Source organism: Oncorhynchus mykiss, chromosome 16 (genome assembly GCF_013265735.2).
Source record: "Oncorhynchus mykiss isolate Arlee chromosome 16, USDA_OmykA_1.1, whole genome shotgun sequence".
Classification (NCBI taxonomy): domain Eukaryota; kingdom Metazoa; phylum Chordata; class Actinopteri; order Salmoniformes; family Salmonidae; genus Oncorhynchus; species Oncorhynchus mykiss.
In genome coordinates, this window is record NC_048580.1 from 52,677,948 (window position 1) to 52,693,961 (window position 16,014).

Here is a 16,014-nt window from a genome sequence, read left to right on the forward strand (position 1 = left end):
CTTGCTAGGTAACTACCCTTTTATGTCTAACCGTTTTACGTTACAATGCATTTACGGAGTGTGGTTTAAGTAAAAACACTCAGCACCATGAGTTTGTTGAACATATATTTGTTACTTTGTGGCAGTATGAAGAAGTATCAAACGGCCAGGTTAAGATAAGCTGATCTACCGTTACACTTCTGTAATGCATTTAATACAAATACAACATATTAACAATTTTACACACCTCTATATTTCCTTTGTGCTTGAACTATAATATTAGTGCGGAATTTCTTAACTTCTGAATAGAAAAAAACTTGCAGATGCATGTGGTACGATACTGTTGTGTTCCGCCTAAAGCTGTCCCTCTAGAAAATGTGTGGGTTAAATTAGTGTTCCGCGTTGCCACTGTCTAATACCGGATGTAAAAAAAGAACGATAGCAAAAATGTTATGTAAAAATGATTTCATACCCCCCCCCCCCCCCCCTCCTCCCCAGAACCGCTAGTGTAGTCTACGTGCCTGATTATGTTCTATAACCCCTTGTGTTGTCTGGCAGGAGGCCTTTGGGTTCATTGAGAGGGCTGATGTGGTGAAGGAGATCTTCTTCCACTACAGCGAGTTCAAGGGCGACCTGGAGGCCCTGCAGGCCGGCGACGACGTGGAGTTCACCATCAAAGAGAGAAACGTAGGTGGCATCACATGGAACCGTTCTGGCAAAGTATAGAATATTAGGCCAGTATTGGATCATTGGAATCAAGTAGTTGTTCTTAAGATGTTGGGGACTTGTCAAAGCAGGCTTAGGTTTAATGGCAGTCAATATGTCTCAATAGGAAAAGCCATTCAACAGAAATGATTCCTGCTCATGTATATGTTCTCTACACATATTGATGCCATAAGCCTGTAAAGATGCAAAATAAATCCTAATAGAGGAGGGAAAGCAACATTGAAGTAACTAAAGCATCTTGTTTTCTCTCATTTAGGGGAAAGAGGTGGCTACTGACGTGAGGCTGCTCGCCCAGGGGACAGTCATATTTGAGGACATCAGCATCGAGCAGTTTGAAGGCACTGTTATCAAGGTCATCCCTAAAGTTCCAACCAAGAACCAGGTCAGAAACTTAAACCATGCCTCTATGCTCATAAGTAATCTGAGTGTTTGGTATTTACTGAATCATATAGATTATTTTGATGAAAATTATAAATCTTTTAAAATTGTTCCTCCCCATTTCAGAATGATCCACTACCAGGCCGCATCTGTGCCAGGATCAGTTACACAGACAAGGAGCTCCTGTTTGGTGAGAAGGACACCAAGTCCAAGGTGACCCTGCTGGAAGGCGACCATGTGCAGTTCAACATTTCCACGGACCGTAGGGACAAGCTGGAGCGGGCCACCAACATCGACATCCTGCCTGATACCTTCCACTTCACCAAGGAGTCCCGTGAGATGGTAAGGACCCTGAGGAGATCCATGGTACGCCCTCTAGTTCATTTGAGGAAGCTTGTTTGTGGGGTTTTAATTGAATATGGCAACCTAGTTAAATTATCTGATGTTAGTCCATATTCCATACTGATGTGTAAATCCTACAAAATGCATGAGCAGAAACCTGGATTGGAACTTTTCAACATTGTATCTGCAGTGCACTGTCCTTTAAATGTTATAGAGTCTACAGCATCTCTGCTGTGGTGACGGCTTTCCCTCTCCTCTCTGTCCTATAGGGTGTGATCGCTGCCATGCGCGACGGCTTTGGCTTCATCAAGTGTGTGGACCGGGATGCCAGGATGTTCTTTCACTTTAGCGAGGTCCTGGAGGAAAGCCAGCTGCACATCTCTGACGAAGTCGAGTTCACCGTTGTGCCCGTGAGTCCAGGGAAAAAGTCCATGGTCCGTTTTTCAACAATAAAATGCTGTCTTTAAATTCCTTTACTCTCGCCTTCCCTCTTTCTGTCCATCTTCAGGGGTTGTGTTAGCGTTCCGAAATCTACATTTTCGAAATGGAGACCATACAAAAAATCTGCTTTTTAAATAATTTCATCTTTGTTTTTATATTGAAAGTAGTGGATTTTTTATTTTTCTTCTCTTCAATAGTGATCAGGGGCTTGCAACTATAGTTTTCCTTCACAGAAAAATTGTGCAACACATTTGGCAGAAAAAGCTTAATTTTCATCAGATGACAACAGACGTGCAGCGCTATTTGGCTAGCAGTCAAACAAGTAAATGTAACTTACAATGAATAAGCTACGTTTTTTTATTTTACGATGCATGTCTGTTGATCAGAAGGAAATGTAGCTGGCTACATTCTTTCTAATGTTTTGGTTGAAGTTAATGTTGCATTTTACCAGAGACAAGTAGGCTGCAATGAGGAAAGTACAGGAGAAAAGTAACGACACATGAGTAGGTCTTCTGATATAATGCCCATTTGTGAATTCTCATCCAAGTGGAGAAGTGCAACTAAAGCACAAACGGAAGGGTCTGTCACAGTACCAAACGTGTACATGTACGCACAGCAGTGTTTTTAGAATTTTGGACCGTTGGTATTCATGCTTTTCGAATTCTCAACGCAGCGCTGCAACTGCTTCTTATTGTAATTTCTGCTCGACAGACTTGGGAATTGTGGGGAATTGCGCATTCGGGCTCTTATGTCCCCGTGGCTGGTTGTCTTGGAGCCATGCATCTATGTCACAATGGGATGCTGGACTATCGTTTTCTAGTGTCTGTTGGCTGATTTACGCTTGTCTGTCGAGCAGAAATTACAATAAGAAGCATTTTAGATCTGTATTTACAAAACGCAGCAAGGTATTTCTTCTATGCGTTTTATATTTTTTGTTGTAATGAAAAACACAGAATTCTGCTCTTCCAAGGGTGTTACTTTAGTAGGGAACTATTGCTTTAGGAATGAACATGCAGTTAATTGTTTTAAATATTAAGAATTCTCATTCTTTGAACCCATTCAAATTTCCTAGGCACATTGTTCAAAATATATTTTGGTCTCTGGTTACCTCCACAATATAATCCAGACAATCTCAATGAGAGCTTTATCGAACACCATCAATAATTGAAAGGGGTGTTTTCTCCCTCCACTCTCCTGTGCAGGACATGCTGTCTGCCCAGAGGAACCACGCGGTGCGCATCAAGAAGCTGCCTAAAGGCACAGTGTCCTTCCATACCCAGTCTGAGCAGCGCTTTGTGGGCGTGGTGGAGAAGGAAGCCACGGCAGCCATCACCAACAACAAGAGCGCAAGCCCCAGCAAGGCCAAAGAGAAGGTACGAGAGCACCCAGGGCAGCACTAGAAAGCCCACAGCAACATTGTCAACTTTTGTCCCTTTTTTGTTTTGTCTTTATTCCCTGCCTGATTTTTCTTTTACATTTATTTCCCCGTTTCCCTCGCCTCCTAGTCTGATCAGTATTGAAAACCTCTCCGAGACGACACACACACACTTCCCATTGTGTTTGCACATTTTTCAGACCACCGATTTTTGATGACCCCTCTTTTAGTTCTAATTCTCCTCTTTGCTTTCTCCTTTCACCCTTTCCCCCTCATGCTACTTCTCTCCATTAGAAAAAAGACAAGGTAGGCGTTCGGTCTTTGCATGATGCCATCACCCTGATCAATGCTTTATTTATGACAATACGCCCGTTCTATTGAATTGTTTTCCTACGGGGTTGACACCAACTGCGGCACAGTACTAACCACTAGTTTTGGATAAGTCTCCTCAAATTGGCTAGATCTAACATTGATTTGCCAGAGTTTTTACATAGCTACCGCGAGAAGCTCCCCTAGTTACCTTAAATTCACAATGATTTGTTTTTTTACTCGCTCTTTTTCATATTTTGGCAGACATGCATAGTTGACATGTACGCTCAAATAGGTAGTCTGAATGTGTATATTTATCTTATTTCTTATTATAAACTAGTAGAAAAGGTTAGTGGTGTGGTCTATGTCCTGCCAAATGTGCTCCTCACCCAAGAGTTGACGGCATGGTTTCAGTCCACTAATTCAACTTTAAATCAATTCCTCTGTAAAAACACTTCACTTTTGAAGTCATGCTATTTGTTTTACTAGTTCCTAAGGAGATAGGACATTTAACACTTTGTACAAAGGTGTTGATTTCACACAGTTAAGGCTAATGCTAACCAAATACTACCAGGGCTGCTTTGGAATGTGTACCAGTCATCTGCACAATTAGCTTTTTAAGGACTTTCTACTGCCGTTCATCTGATATACTCCAAAGCTTATATCAAAGATGCATTCCTCCCTTCCTCTGAAGTAATCACTGATCTGCACCGGCTTGGATGAATTATTATTTATTTTTCCCCTACCCATTTACTTACACCTATCCAGCCTGTTCAGATCAGTAATAAAAAAAATGACAGGAATGGTGCCTTTTCCTCTCTGGAAGTATTTTAACATTTCCCAATGCTCAGAACCACAGTAGGGTGCTACAGTTCAATGCCTGAGTTCTGGAGAGAAGAGCATTAGCCAACCTTTGACTGGAACTGTCAGTCTAATCAGTTTGCTGGTGTGTCCTCCTGTAGGAAGCAGAAGAGGGAGTGATTTCTTATGAGGACTGTGGAGTGAAGCTGACTGTGTCGTACCATGTCAAAGATCTGGAGGGAGCTGCCCAGCCACAGGCAGGAGACAAGGTACTGAAAACCAGTTTACAAGTTAAACCAGTAAAACAAATCAACACTGGCTCAAATGTGCTTTGTCGAAATGGCAACGTACCAACCCCAAAAATACATCCTGCAGTTGGTTGTTTCTATTTGGTGTAAATCCAACCTTGTCTTCAAGGTGGAGTTCTCCATCAATGAGGTAAAGAGGACGGGCCAGCAGAGCGCGGTCACCATTAAGATCCTCAACCGCACAGTCAACACCAAAAGGCTGCTGGGATACATCGCCACGCTGAAAGACAACTTTGGGTTCATTGAGACGGCCAATCACGATCAAGAGATCTTCTTTCACTACAGGTACAACTATTCAAGACAGGCAAGCTACAGTGTAAAATATGTTGGTTGTTGGCACATTAGATGTGTCCAAAAGGGGAGGTCCCACGTTTTTCATACTGCCTGTATCTCTTTGTACCAGTGAGCTGTGTGGAGACATGGAGAACCTGGAGCTGGGTGACACTGTGGAATACACCCTGTCCAAGGGCAAAGGAAACAAAGTCAGCGCTGAGAAGGTTATGAAGATGGCAGCAGGTAGGCAAGACAATGCTCTAGTCATTTGTTTGATTTTGCGCTACAGTACGCTCTATAGTGAAGCATTTCTATATTAGTCATCAGTGTTTATGCTAATGGTGTGCTGTTATTGCAGTGAATAGTGTGGGACAGGATGTTGGTGAGGCGGTGATGCTGGGGAAGGTGGTGCGCCCTCTGCGTAGTGTGGACCCGTCGCAGACAGAGTACCAGGGGCTCATCGAGCACTCAGAGGAAGGCGAGTCCCCACTGGCAGTGGAGGGTTATGTCCATCAATTCAATGTTTTTACTCCTGCACATACTCTACAATAACCAAATGACTAAAATAACCATTCATCTTCTCCCACCTTGTCCCTCTAACCATTCAGAGGGCATGAAGGGCCAGAATTACTCATTTGGCATCATGGGCATGACAAACAAGGCAGACTGTCTGCAGAAAGGAGAGCTGGTGAAGTTCCAGTTGTGCACAGTGGCCCAGACAGGACAGAAGATGGCCTGCAACGTTGTGCCCCAACGCAAAGCCTTAGTGGAGTGCGTCAAGGACCAGGTATCTGATCATGATTGTTGAAACGGGTGCAGGCACACGTGATTTAATTGCCTTTCAAATAATACTTTATAGATGTATTTTTCAAGTTTGCTAAGGAAACCTAATATGAAGAAATAAGGACGTATAATTTTTGGACTTTCTTGGTGTGGCTACCCATGTTGAGTGCTATGCCTATTTAGTCTGTAATGTCTTGTCTCCCCAGTTTGGTTTCATCACATATGAAGTTGGTGAGAGTAAGAAGCTGTTTTTCCATGTCAAAGAGGTGCAGGATGGCTTGGAGCTCCAGACTGGGGATGAGGTGGAGTTCTCAGTCATTCTCAACCAACGCACAGGGAAATGTAGTGCCTGCAATGTGCGCAGAGTCAGGTAAAGACAGCAGGGGGGTGTACAAGTACCCATGAAGTGGGCTAAAATGTTTTGATTAAATCGTTTTTTTCCCCCCCTCAATCTATACACAATACCCGATAATGACAAAGCAAAAACAGGGTTTTAGAAATGTTTTCAAATGTATAAAAAACTGAAATCGCATAAGTATTCAGACCCTTTACTCTCTACTTTGTTGAAGCACCTTTGACAGAGATTATAGCCTTGAATCGTCTTGTGTATGACGTTACAAGTTTGGCAGACCTGTATTTGGGGAGTTTCTCCCATTATTCTTTGCAGATCCTCTCAAGCTCTGTCGGGTTGTATGGGGAGTGTTGCTGCACAGCTATTTTCAGGTCTCTCCAGAGACGTTCTGGCTGGGACATTCAGAGACTTGTCCCGAAGCCTTTTCTGCGTTGTCTTGGCTGTGTGCTTAGGGTCATTGTTCTGTTGGAAGGTGAACCTTCGCCCCAATCTGAGGTCCTGAGTAGGTTTTCATCAAGGATCTCTCCGTGCTTTGCTCCGTTCATCTTTGCCTCGATCCTGACTAGTCTTCCAGTACCTTCCAGTACCTGCTGCTGAAAAACATCCCCACAGAATGATGCAGCCACCACATGCTTCACCTGGATGGTGCCAGGTTTCCTCCAGACATGACGCTTGGCACTCAGGCCAAAGAGTTCAATCTTTGTTTCATCAGAACAGAGAATCTTGTTTCTCATGTTCTGACAGTCTTTAGGTGCCTTCTGGCAAACTCCAAGAGTGCTGTCATGTGCCTTTTACTGAGGAGTGGCTTCCATCTGGCCACTACCATAAAGGCCTGATTGGTGGAGTACTGCAGAGATGGTTGTTCTTCTGGAAGGTTCTCCCATCTCCACAGAGGAACTCTAGAGCTTTGTCAGTGACCGTCGGGTTCTTGGTCACCCCCCTTACCAAGGCCCTTCTCCCCCGATTGCTTGACCTGGCAGCCTGCTAGGAAGAGTCTTGGTGGTACATAACTTCTTCCATTTAAGAATAACGGAGGCCACTGTGTTCTTGGAGACCTTCAGTGTTGCAGAAATGTTTTGGTACCCTTCCCCAGATCTGTGCCTCGACACAATCCTGCCTCAGATATTTCTGTTTTTATTTTTTTTTATAAATTTGCAAACATTTCTAAAAACCTGTTTTTGCTTTGTCATTATGGGGTATTGTGTGAATACTTAGGGGGGGAAACTACTTAATCAATTTTAGAATAAGGCTTGTAAGGTAAGTATGGAAAAAGTCAAGTTGTCTTAATACTTTTCGATGGCACTGTAAATGAGTTAAATTTAACCTCTAGCCACCAGATTTACTAGTCATGTCTCATTTATGACCCAGTTATCCTAGACGGTATAGTGTTGGTTAAAAGCCATCTTGTTTCTCTACCCCCACAGTGAAGGGCCTAAACCGGTGGCAACCCCCCGTCCCGATCGTTTGGTCAACCGGCTCAAGAGCATCACCCTGGATGACTCTAGCGCCCCCCGCCTAGTCATTTTGAGACAGCCCCGTGGTCCTGACAACTCAAAGGTACACACATTTGGTAGCAAAATGCTGTATAATAGGTTCTGATTTATATTTAAGGTGTGTTGCTTATAATGACCGGTCTTTGTTTTTTACCTAGGGCTTCAACGTGGAGCGGAAGACTCGTCAACCGGGTGTAATTGACTGAACAGTATATACCCCGTCTGGAATAGGTGGGCCCAGATTTAGAAATGCAATCCCAGAATGGAGGACAACAATGGAAAGAGAATTTTGCTGTCTTGCAGAAACATGCTCTTACACACATACATACTCTTGACAGGCACACAGAAATAAGCATGTGTAACACCTCTCCCTGTTCCATCACCTGCAATGGAACCCTCTCATTCCATTTGTTCCCTGCCACCCACATATGTACTTGATACGGTTTCATACTGCAGTATACATTGCAGGTTTCTCTTCTGTGTGTGTGTGTGATTGTTGTGCATAAGGTGTTTTAGAAATGGTAGAAGTTACAGAGGATTTGTTTTAAAGGGTTTCTGCTCCCCTTAAAATCAGAGTGCTGGTTGTGTGGCATTGTCTTGTCCTCATCTTTGCTGAATCTGCTTAAATGTCTGGAATTCTGCACCTGCAACCTGTTGTGTATGTGGATATGTGTGAGTGTGGGCATGTATTAGAGCTCACCTGCTTCTTCCATTTGCTCTCCCTCATTTAAGGAAACGAAATGATTCTCATTTGCCAATGGTTTCCACTATGCTTTCCTACAAAATGCATAAAGCAAAGTTCCCTTCATAAGGAGGATCCTGTTTTTCATATACGGAGGCTATTTCTCTGCTCGGTTTTTTGAGCAGTTTTGAAACACTTTATCCAAGAGCTGGAGTGAAAGCATGGTGTTGTGTGTTGTGATGTATGTGAATGTTTAAGTGACTATGATTAGGATTTACTTTGACAAATCTGGAGCATTTCAATACCTTTTCAGTATTCACACGCTCCATAAGCAATTTCCCCAGGTGCAGAATTCCTAATGGCATCTTATATCCAGCAGTTATTTTATACAATGTATTCTTTTTTTTTTTGCACATATTTCTTTTTTTGTTCCATTGAATCTCTATCTGCTAATTAATAAAATGAAGTAAAAATAAGGTGCCTAAAAACTACAAAGAAAACAAAAAAATTAGATGTATCCTCTGACCCCAGCCAACCGCCAAAATATTAAGAACAATGTTGGGATGGCTTTTTATTCTAGTAGAAATAATACTGGTCTGCATCCCAAATACCTGTGGGTGGAAATATACTGTATGTGATGTGTGCTTTTTTCTTAGTGAAAGATTAAAACATCACAATATAACAAAAATACATTTTACTTAAGTAAAAGAGGGGGAAAAGTTGAAAGTATTAGAATTCATCTTAAGGATCAGGATATCTATTATTGTGCTTTAGTGGCATTGGTGGGTGATCTGTTGTGCCTGAATGCACATATGGGAGTTAGTCTAAATTAATTTAAACTGGCGATCACTGGGTTCCTCCTGAACTGCATAGAGGCTCTCCTATGTACTTTTGTTAATGGTCTTGAATGAAACAATTGAATTAAAGTTTTATGAAAATTACATATGGCGTTTGTCTTTATTTAAAAGAAAATCGAGGCAGTTGAATCTTTATTTCTTAATATATAGTTTGTAGAATGTATTTTACTCAATGGCAGTAAGATACTTATTTAAAATGTTTTCTTTGCATAGGCTTGAAAATATAATTTGACAGTGCAGTAAAAAGGAAATGCTGTCCTTAACTCTTTTCAAACCAAGGTGCCTGAACAGTGGAACAAAATTAAGATTTAAAAGATATTAAGAAACTCTTGGTAGGACAAATATTGAGCCTTTTTATTTTTACAGCAACAGAACAGTCAGTACAGAAATGTGAAACTGCAAACAAATCATGTATTTATTATGGATCCCTATGGCAGCAGCTACTCCTCCTGGGGTTCAGCAAAACCAAGGCAGTTTATACAATTTTAAAAGCATTACATTACATTCACATATTTCACAACACACTGTGTGCCCTCAGGCCCCTACTCCACCATTAACACATCTACAGTACAAAATCCATGTGTACGTGTGTGTATGCATGTCTGTGCCTATGTTTGTTGCCTCACAGTCCTCGCTGAACGCTAAGGCTATATTGTGTTTGGTTTTTACAGATACGTTTCCGTTTTTCCTCAACCTCTTTTCAAACTCTGGTGCTGCCCAGATGTATCATTATTTCAGAGATATGCACAACCCTTGGTTGTGTTTCTGGATTTGGACTCTGAGCTTCAGACCAGCATGTCCACCAGTCCCTAAGCTGACTTGGCCCTGAGGGCCGCAATTCCTTGATCTGGTTTGGAAGAACTACAGCATGAGGATGACTGGAGTCCACTCTGGACGCAAACTTCCTGTCAGTATTTACCACACTGACTGTAAGAGGTCTTGATTGATTCAGGGCCTCATTCAGCCTTGTCCACCCTGCAGCAGCAGGAGATGTGGCATCTTGGCTTGGAACGTTCACTTGCTCCTCTTGAACAGTTCTCCTGTCCCTTGAAGAATCAAGACCTTGCATTTTGCGTTTGTACTCTTCTAACTTGGCCTTACACTCCACAGCTTTCACCTTCATCTCCAGGAACTGTTCCTGCAAGTCTTTCTCATATCCCTCCTCGGCCTTCAGCTCATTTTTCCAAAATTCCAGGTGCTCTGCCTCCTCCACTATTTTTTGCTGGGCCTCTTGGTCAGCTTGCCTGGCCTTTCGTTGCTCCTCCAGCTCATGAATTTGGCTATCCGTGCAGGTTATTTGGACCTGCAGCTCTTTCAGACTAGCCTGTTGGATCGCAACTAGTGCTCTTAACTTCCTTTTCTCATCAACCATCTTAAGGGCACTGGTTGGATTCTGCTGGCCCTCAGCTTTTATCTTTGCCATGCTAACCTCTGGGTGTTTCTTAACATGTTGGATATCATTACCTTCATCAGAATTGAAAAGGTTACTTTTCTCTCTGTCCCTGCCCTGGTCTCCCATGCAGCAGGAGATTCGCTGGTGCTCAGTGGACTTAGCACTCTTTTCTCTAAATTTGCTCTGCAAAACCCCAGGAGTGGAGGGATCCTTGGCAACAGTGACCGTAACGTTCAGGGAACAACCATCCCTTTTAACCGTGTCCATCCTGCTACCCTTTTCGCGGCTTGATTGGTTCACTGTGCCCCTTCCTATGCTCTCCAGCCATCCCCAAGCCTCCTCCATCAGGGTCAGGGACTTTCTTTTGGGCTTTTTTGGTTCTTCCGGTCGCTGTTCGGCTTGTTGCCGCAGGCACGATAAGGGAGGGAGGCTTTGACGGTGTAAACTAAACCCACCGCTAAGCCTTTGTACCTTGCCCCCAGCATCTGCTCTCCTAAGCTGAGGGCCAGCCTCGTATCTGCTGCCTTTCGCTCTGCTAGGCCCTTCCCAGAGGGATGGCCCATTGTGCAGCAGGGTGAGCTGGATCTCTCTGGCCTGCTGGCCGTACTTCTCAAGAGACTCCAGAAGCCGTTCATTAGGCGTCATATTTCGCTCAAACTCTTTGAATTTCTCCTGAAGTGTGTAGCGCCCAGGACGACCTAAGCAGAGGAAGATAATTAGGATGAATTTATTACCTGAAAAGATTGATTTGTATGAGAAATCAAGTAAAGTATACAGTGAAATGAGACCCTAAAATATAAATGCCGCCAGATGTGTACTCACCAAGGGATTGAGCCAAAGCTATGACTACTTCCTGGCATGTGGTTTTCTCAGTAACTCCACAGACAACACGTGGGACTCCCTCCACTGATACCTTAACCTCCATTCTTATTCTGTATTCAGAAAATTAAGGGATGAGAACAAAATGAAGCGTTACTGTAGGTGCTGATATCTCGAGGTAAGAGCCTCCATTACTGTACAAACAGGGGAAGTGGTGGAGACAGACTAATGACCCTCATTACCATTCTCTGTAAATAGTTTGTCTGCTCACTGTCTTGGCCAGCTTTGTGTCTTGAGGGCAGTCAAAATGACATATTTGTAAGTTTAATGCAATCATCGAGTTGGAATTTACAGTATTTTCAAATAATGCTTAACGATACTCAAGGATGTAAACAAACAATTCATATATTGAGGGTAAAACTTAATAGTTGTATAAAATGTTATCAAAGGCATTAATGAACAAAGCATCCAGTTGCCAGCCAAATTCACCTATTTGTCATCAAAAGTAGATGGTTCGAAGTTGGACATTTTCTCAAGATAATTGTAATAATCCGTTGGTTCCGATGCCAGAATATCACATGCATAGACTGTGAATAAAGTTTGCTACCTACCTCTTAGAGCCGATGCTGGGAGCCGTCCACTATACTGAAGGCACAATGCTCTGAAAGGGATGGAAACGGTCTTGTGAGGAGCACCGTGGAGTGAGTAAGGCCAATTTGAATTCCCTTGGGTAACTACTACTGCAGGGAAGTTTATTATCCCACTCCTCTCAAAAAAAGATTGAGGGCTGATCTGTGTGAAAATTGCACAGATTAGACTCGGAAAGTTTATCAGTAGGTTTGCTATATTTATGCTTAAAATGGCATTTTGTTTGTCTTTTACGATACTTGAATACAATGGATAAATTGACAACTTTGTATGCATTGTGTTATTTATTTTCAAAATGGCATTGTTGCGTCAAGAAAAATAAATAGTCTAATTTGGGTATAAATTAAAATCCAAGTTGACATAAACTCTTAGCTACTTAGTTTGTTTGAGCTAACCAAATACTATCAACATTGGTTCACTTGCATCAGAAAACTGTCAGATATTTTTGGCTCTGGGTGTTTTTGTGTATCTTTCTGACAGGAAGGGGGATCCCTATCGGAACGGAAAATATAAACAGTCTGGTAAACTGTCCAAAGCTCCAGTACGCCAAGTTCTAGAGCATTCCACAACTGTTATATGATTTGCCTTCGATTGACCAAATACTTTTGGTTTTGAGTCTCCAGCCTTGTTGAACAGTACAGTAATCCCTTATTAGCTACTGACACTTGTTCATCATGAATCTTGACAGCAAAATGCTTGTAAATGTACTTCCACAGCACCCCTGACAAGTTATCCAAACTAGTGCTCTGATTAGATGTTGTAGGGAATGGATATTCTTAAATACATTTTGTTACTGCCAATAACACCTTCAACTGAATAGGATGCTCATACCATAGAAATAGAATCAATAGAACAGGCTTGGAACCTCTAATCCTGGCAATTTTACTGGTAAACTCATGTGGTACACTCGCAATGGCTGTCTGGAATTGTGATGCAATTATTTCCATGGTAATGTAGATTGTTCATTGAAATAATGCTAACAAATGTGGCTCATGCAATGGAATGTATTTTTTTGTAATGTTGAGTTGATTCAACAAATTACAGCACAGATTGATGGGTACAATTCCTGCTTTTACTTCCTGCTTTGCTCCTATGTGTACACTCCCAATGGCCACCAATCCACCTATTATGTCATATTTTACTTGAATGGGGACACTCACTCTATCCATTCTATTTCTATGGCTCGCACTGTACAAATGAAGCTTAAACTGAAAATATGGTGTTGGATATCTAAGCTCGGTCACCCCACAAGAGGGAGCAAAGGTTTTGTAATTTCTCCACTCAAATTCTTAGTCTCATTAGTCAACAGATAAGTCGCTTGTATACCAAATAAAAATGGGTAGTTTACATTGTGTTTAGCGCACATTCTAATTTACTCCTGTGCCAAACTATTGGGACTGAGGTTGTATATTATTTTACAACATGTGCTTTTGTTTTGGATAGTTTTGGGACAGGAGTGAATTAGGCTAGAATGTGCACTAGACTAAATACATAACGTAAACTGCTGGAGTAAAAGAAGTGGAACACCTGTTGTCAAACTTTTCTTCAGCCTGCCAGGCCCTCCTCCCGAGACGGGTTAATGTTAGGAGAAATGTGAGAGTTGAAAATTAGAACCCTTCCCATTCTGCAACGCAAACCACATGTCCAGCTGCTCCCAGCCTCATAGCTTAATGGTGAGCTACAGACCAGGACAGACAAGGAGGACAGATAGTTGAAAGAGGTTATGTTTGTTCATGTGTGTTTGTTTGCACTTGGTTGCTTGAATCTAAGTGGTGTCTGAGCTGTAATCAGTAGTGTTAAGTAGAAGATTAGATTTCATTTCATGTAATAGAATTACATGAATTAAATCTAACCCAAATTAAAAGACTACTTCTTGATATCAATTGGTCAGTTTTTTGGGAAGTTGGTTGTTCAGTTGCATTGTTCATAACAAATTCTGACAGTTGTGATTTGTTGCTTAGAAGTGAGATGGTAAACTTAACTCCAGAATGTTGAGGTGCAAAAATATGGGCCCTCTATACAAGATATGCAATAGGCTAATTGGTACTATTCTCGCATAATGATGTAGTGTGGCTCTTTAGTGCTATAGCTTAAACATTTTATGGGAAATTGTGAAATACATTTTTTCAGGACTTGTCTCATTTTGGACATAATATTTCCAGGAAACCGTTGTTCATAAGGCTGTGCTCTGTTGTATATGCTTATTTTTACAATGTCATGCCATATTCCTTTGATAATTAGAAATTAATTTGAGTATATCATCCATGATTCATGATAATGACAATACAATGTACAGTACAGTTTTATATGTAGGCCGTCATTGTAAATAAGAATTTGTTCTTAGCTGACTTGCCTAGTTAAATAAAGGTTAAATCAAAAATTAAATAAATATCACTTTGCCAATAATGCGTATCATGCGTATCAGATCATGTGTATCGTTATTTCTAATCTGCCTCAAGATGACCAGTTGGGGCCAGGAATCAGTCCTAAGGGAAACTGCTGTGCCAATTCCCCCCACTGCCCACCTCCCTCCTCTCTACCCAATGTCCCCCACTGCCCACCTCCCTCCTTCTCTACCCAGTGCCCCCCACTGCCCACCTCCCTCCTCTTTACCCAGTGCCCCCCACTGCCCACCTCCCCCCTCATCTCTCTGACTTGATGTCTTTAACTGGCTGCACACGGAAATAAGCTTTGACATTTGGGATTGCATTCTCTAAATAGATTGGTTGTGTCTTTGGGGGAGGGGGGGGGGGTGGCATTGGAGATTCAGGCATGAGGTTGGGGCAGGGGCTCAGTTGTTCAGTGTGTTCTTGGCCTCTATCCCAGTACCATCTCAAAAGTGTCCGGGTTGGACACGTCAATTCTGCAGTGCAAGACAAGCAGGACCATTGCATGATGGAAATGGATCCACACACACATCAAATCATGTGATCTCAAATCAAATGTATTTATAAAGCCCTTACATCAGCTGATGTCACAAAGTGCTGTACAGAAACCCAGCCTAAAACTCCATACAGCAAGCAATGCAGGTGTAGAAGCACAGTGGCTAGGAAAAACTCCCTAGGAAGGCCAAAACCTAGGAAGAAACCGAGAGAGGAACCAGGCTATGAGGGGTGGCCAGTCCTCTTCTGGCTGTGCCCGTTGGAGATTATAACAGAACATGGCCAAGATGTTCAAATGTTCATAGATGACCAGCAGGGTCAAATAATAATAATCACAGTGGTTGTCGAGGGTGCAACAGGTCAGCATCTCAAGAGTAAATGTCAGTTGGCTTTTCATCGCCGATCATTCAGAGTATCTCTACCGCTCCTGCTGTCTCTAGAGAGTTGAAAACAGCAGGTCTGGGACAGGTAGCACGTCCAGTAAACAGGTCAGGGTTCCATAGCCGCAGGCAGAACAGTTGAAACTGGAGCAGCAGCACGGCCAGGTGGACCGGGGACAGCAAGGAGTCATCAGGCCAGGTAGTCCTGAGGTATGGTCCTAGGGCTCAGGTTCTCCGAGAGAGAGAAAGAAAGAGAGAAAGAAAGAAAGAACGAGAGAGAGAATTAGAGAGAGCATACTTAAATTCACACAGGACACCGTATAAGACAGGAGAAATACTCCAGATATAACAGACTGACCCTAGCCCCCCAACACAAACTACTGCAGCATAAATACTGGAGGCTGAGACAGGAGGGGTCGGGAGACACTGTGGCCCTATCTGACGATACCCCCGGATAGGGCCAAACAGGCAGGATATAACCCCACCCACTTTGCCAAAGCATAGCCCCCACACCACTAGAGGGATACTTCAACCACCAACTTACCATCCTGAAACAAGGCCGAGTATAGCCCACCAAGATCTCCGCCACGTCACAACCAAATGGGGGGCTCCAACCCGGACAGGAAGATCACGCCAGTGACTCAACCCACTAAAGTGACACAAATGAGTGTGTGCTTTTGAACTTGTAACACCAGACCCTCACCCTCTCTCCCGCTATGTGTACTAGTCAGTGAGACTTGGCATGTTAAAACTTAAAATAGAGTGGTGACGCGGAATCCTCTGTCATGCATCC

General features: G+C 42.7%; 2 protein-coding genes across 18 annotated transcripts in view; one reads left to right on the top strand and one right to left on the bottom strand.

The window, feature by feature from the left end:
- Window positions 1-9,183, top strand: part of LOC110492252 (cold shock domain-containing protein E1) — a 37,491-nt gene extending 28,308 nt beyond the window's left edge. For 9 of the 17 annotated variants that reach the window (XM_021566399.2, XM_021566401.2, XM_021566407.2 and 6 more), the window contains 14 exons: window positions 538-666; window positions 962-1,087; window positions 1,210-1,449; window positions 1,695-1,859; window positions 3,069-3,239; window positions 3,536-3,547; window positions 4,513-4,620; window positions 4,769-4,944; window positions 5,063-5,175; window positions 5,291-5,410; window positions 5,541-5,719; window positions 5,922-6,085; window positions 7,492-7,624; window positions 7,719-9,183. In XM_021566399.2, coding sequence (XP_021422074.1) covers window positions 538-666; window positions 962-1,087; window positions 1,210-1,449; window positions 1,695-1,859; window positions 3,069-3,239; window positions 3,536-3,547; window positions 4,513-4,620; window positions 4,769-4,944; window positions 5,063-5,175; window positions 5,291-5,410; window positions 5,541-5,719; window positions 5,922-6,085; window positions 7,492-7,624; window positions 7,719-7,766 — 1,884 coding nt within the window. In that variant the 3' untranslated portion in view covers window positions 7,767-9,183. The remainder of the gene's footprint in view (window positions 1-537; window positions 667-961; window positions 1,088-1,209; window positions 1,450-1,694; window positions 1,860-3,068; window positions 3,240-3,535; window positions 3,548-4,512; window positions 4,621-4,768; window positions 4,945-5,062; window positions 5,176-5,290; window positions 5,411-5,540; window positions 5,720-5,921; window positions 6,086-7,491; window positions 7,625-7,718) is intronic. The other 8 variants (XM_021566408.2, XM_021566410.2, XM_021566411.2 and 5 more) reach the window with 6 other exon arrangements.
- A 428-nt stretch (window positions 9,184-9,611) lies between these two features.
- On the bottom strand, window positions 9,612-14,486 carry rassf11 (Ras association domain family member 11). The gene is made up of 3 exons (XM_021566418.2): window positions 11,923-14,486; window positions 11,315-11,424; window positions 9,612-11,190 (listed from the first exon to the last, which is right to left on the bottom strand). Exons 2-3 carry the CDS (start codon window positions 11,415-11,417, stop codon window positions 9,800-9,802), a joined length of 1,494 nt encoding a protein of 497 aa, XP_021422093.2. The 5' UTR covers window positions 11,418-11,424; window positions 11,923-14,486; the 3' UTR covers window positions 9,612-9,799.
- Window positions 14,487-16,014: the final 1,528 nt, after the last annotated feature.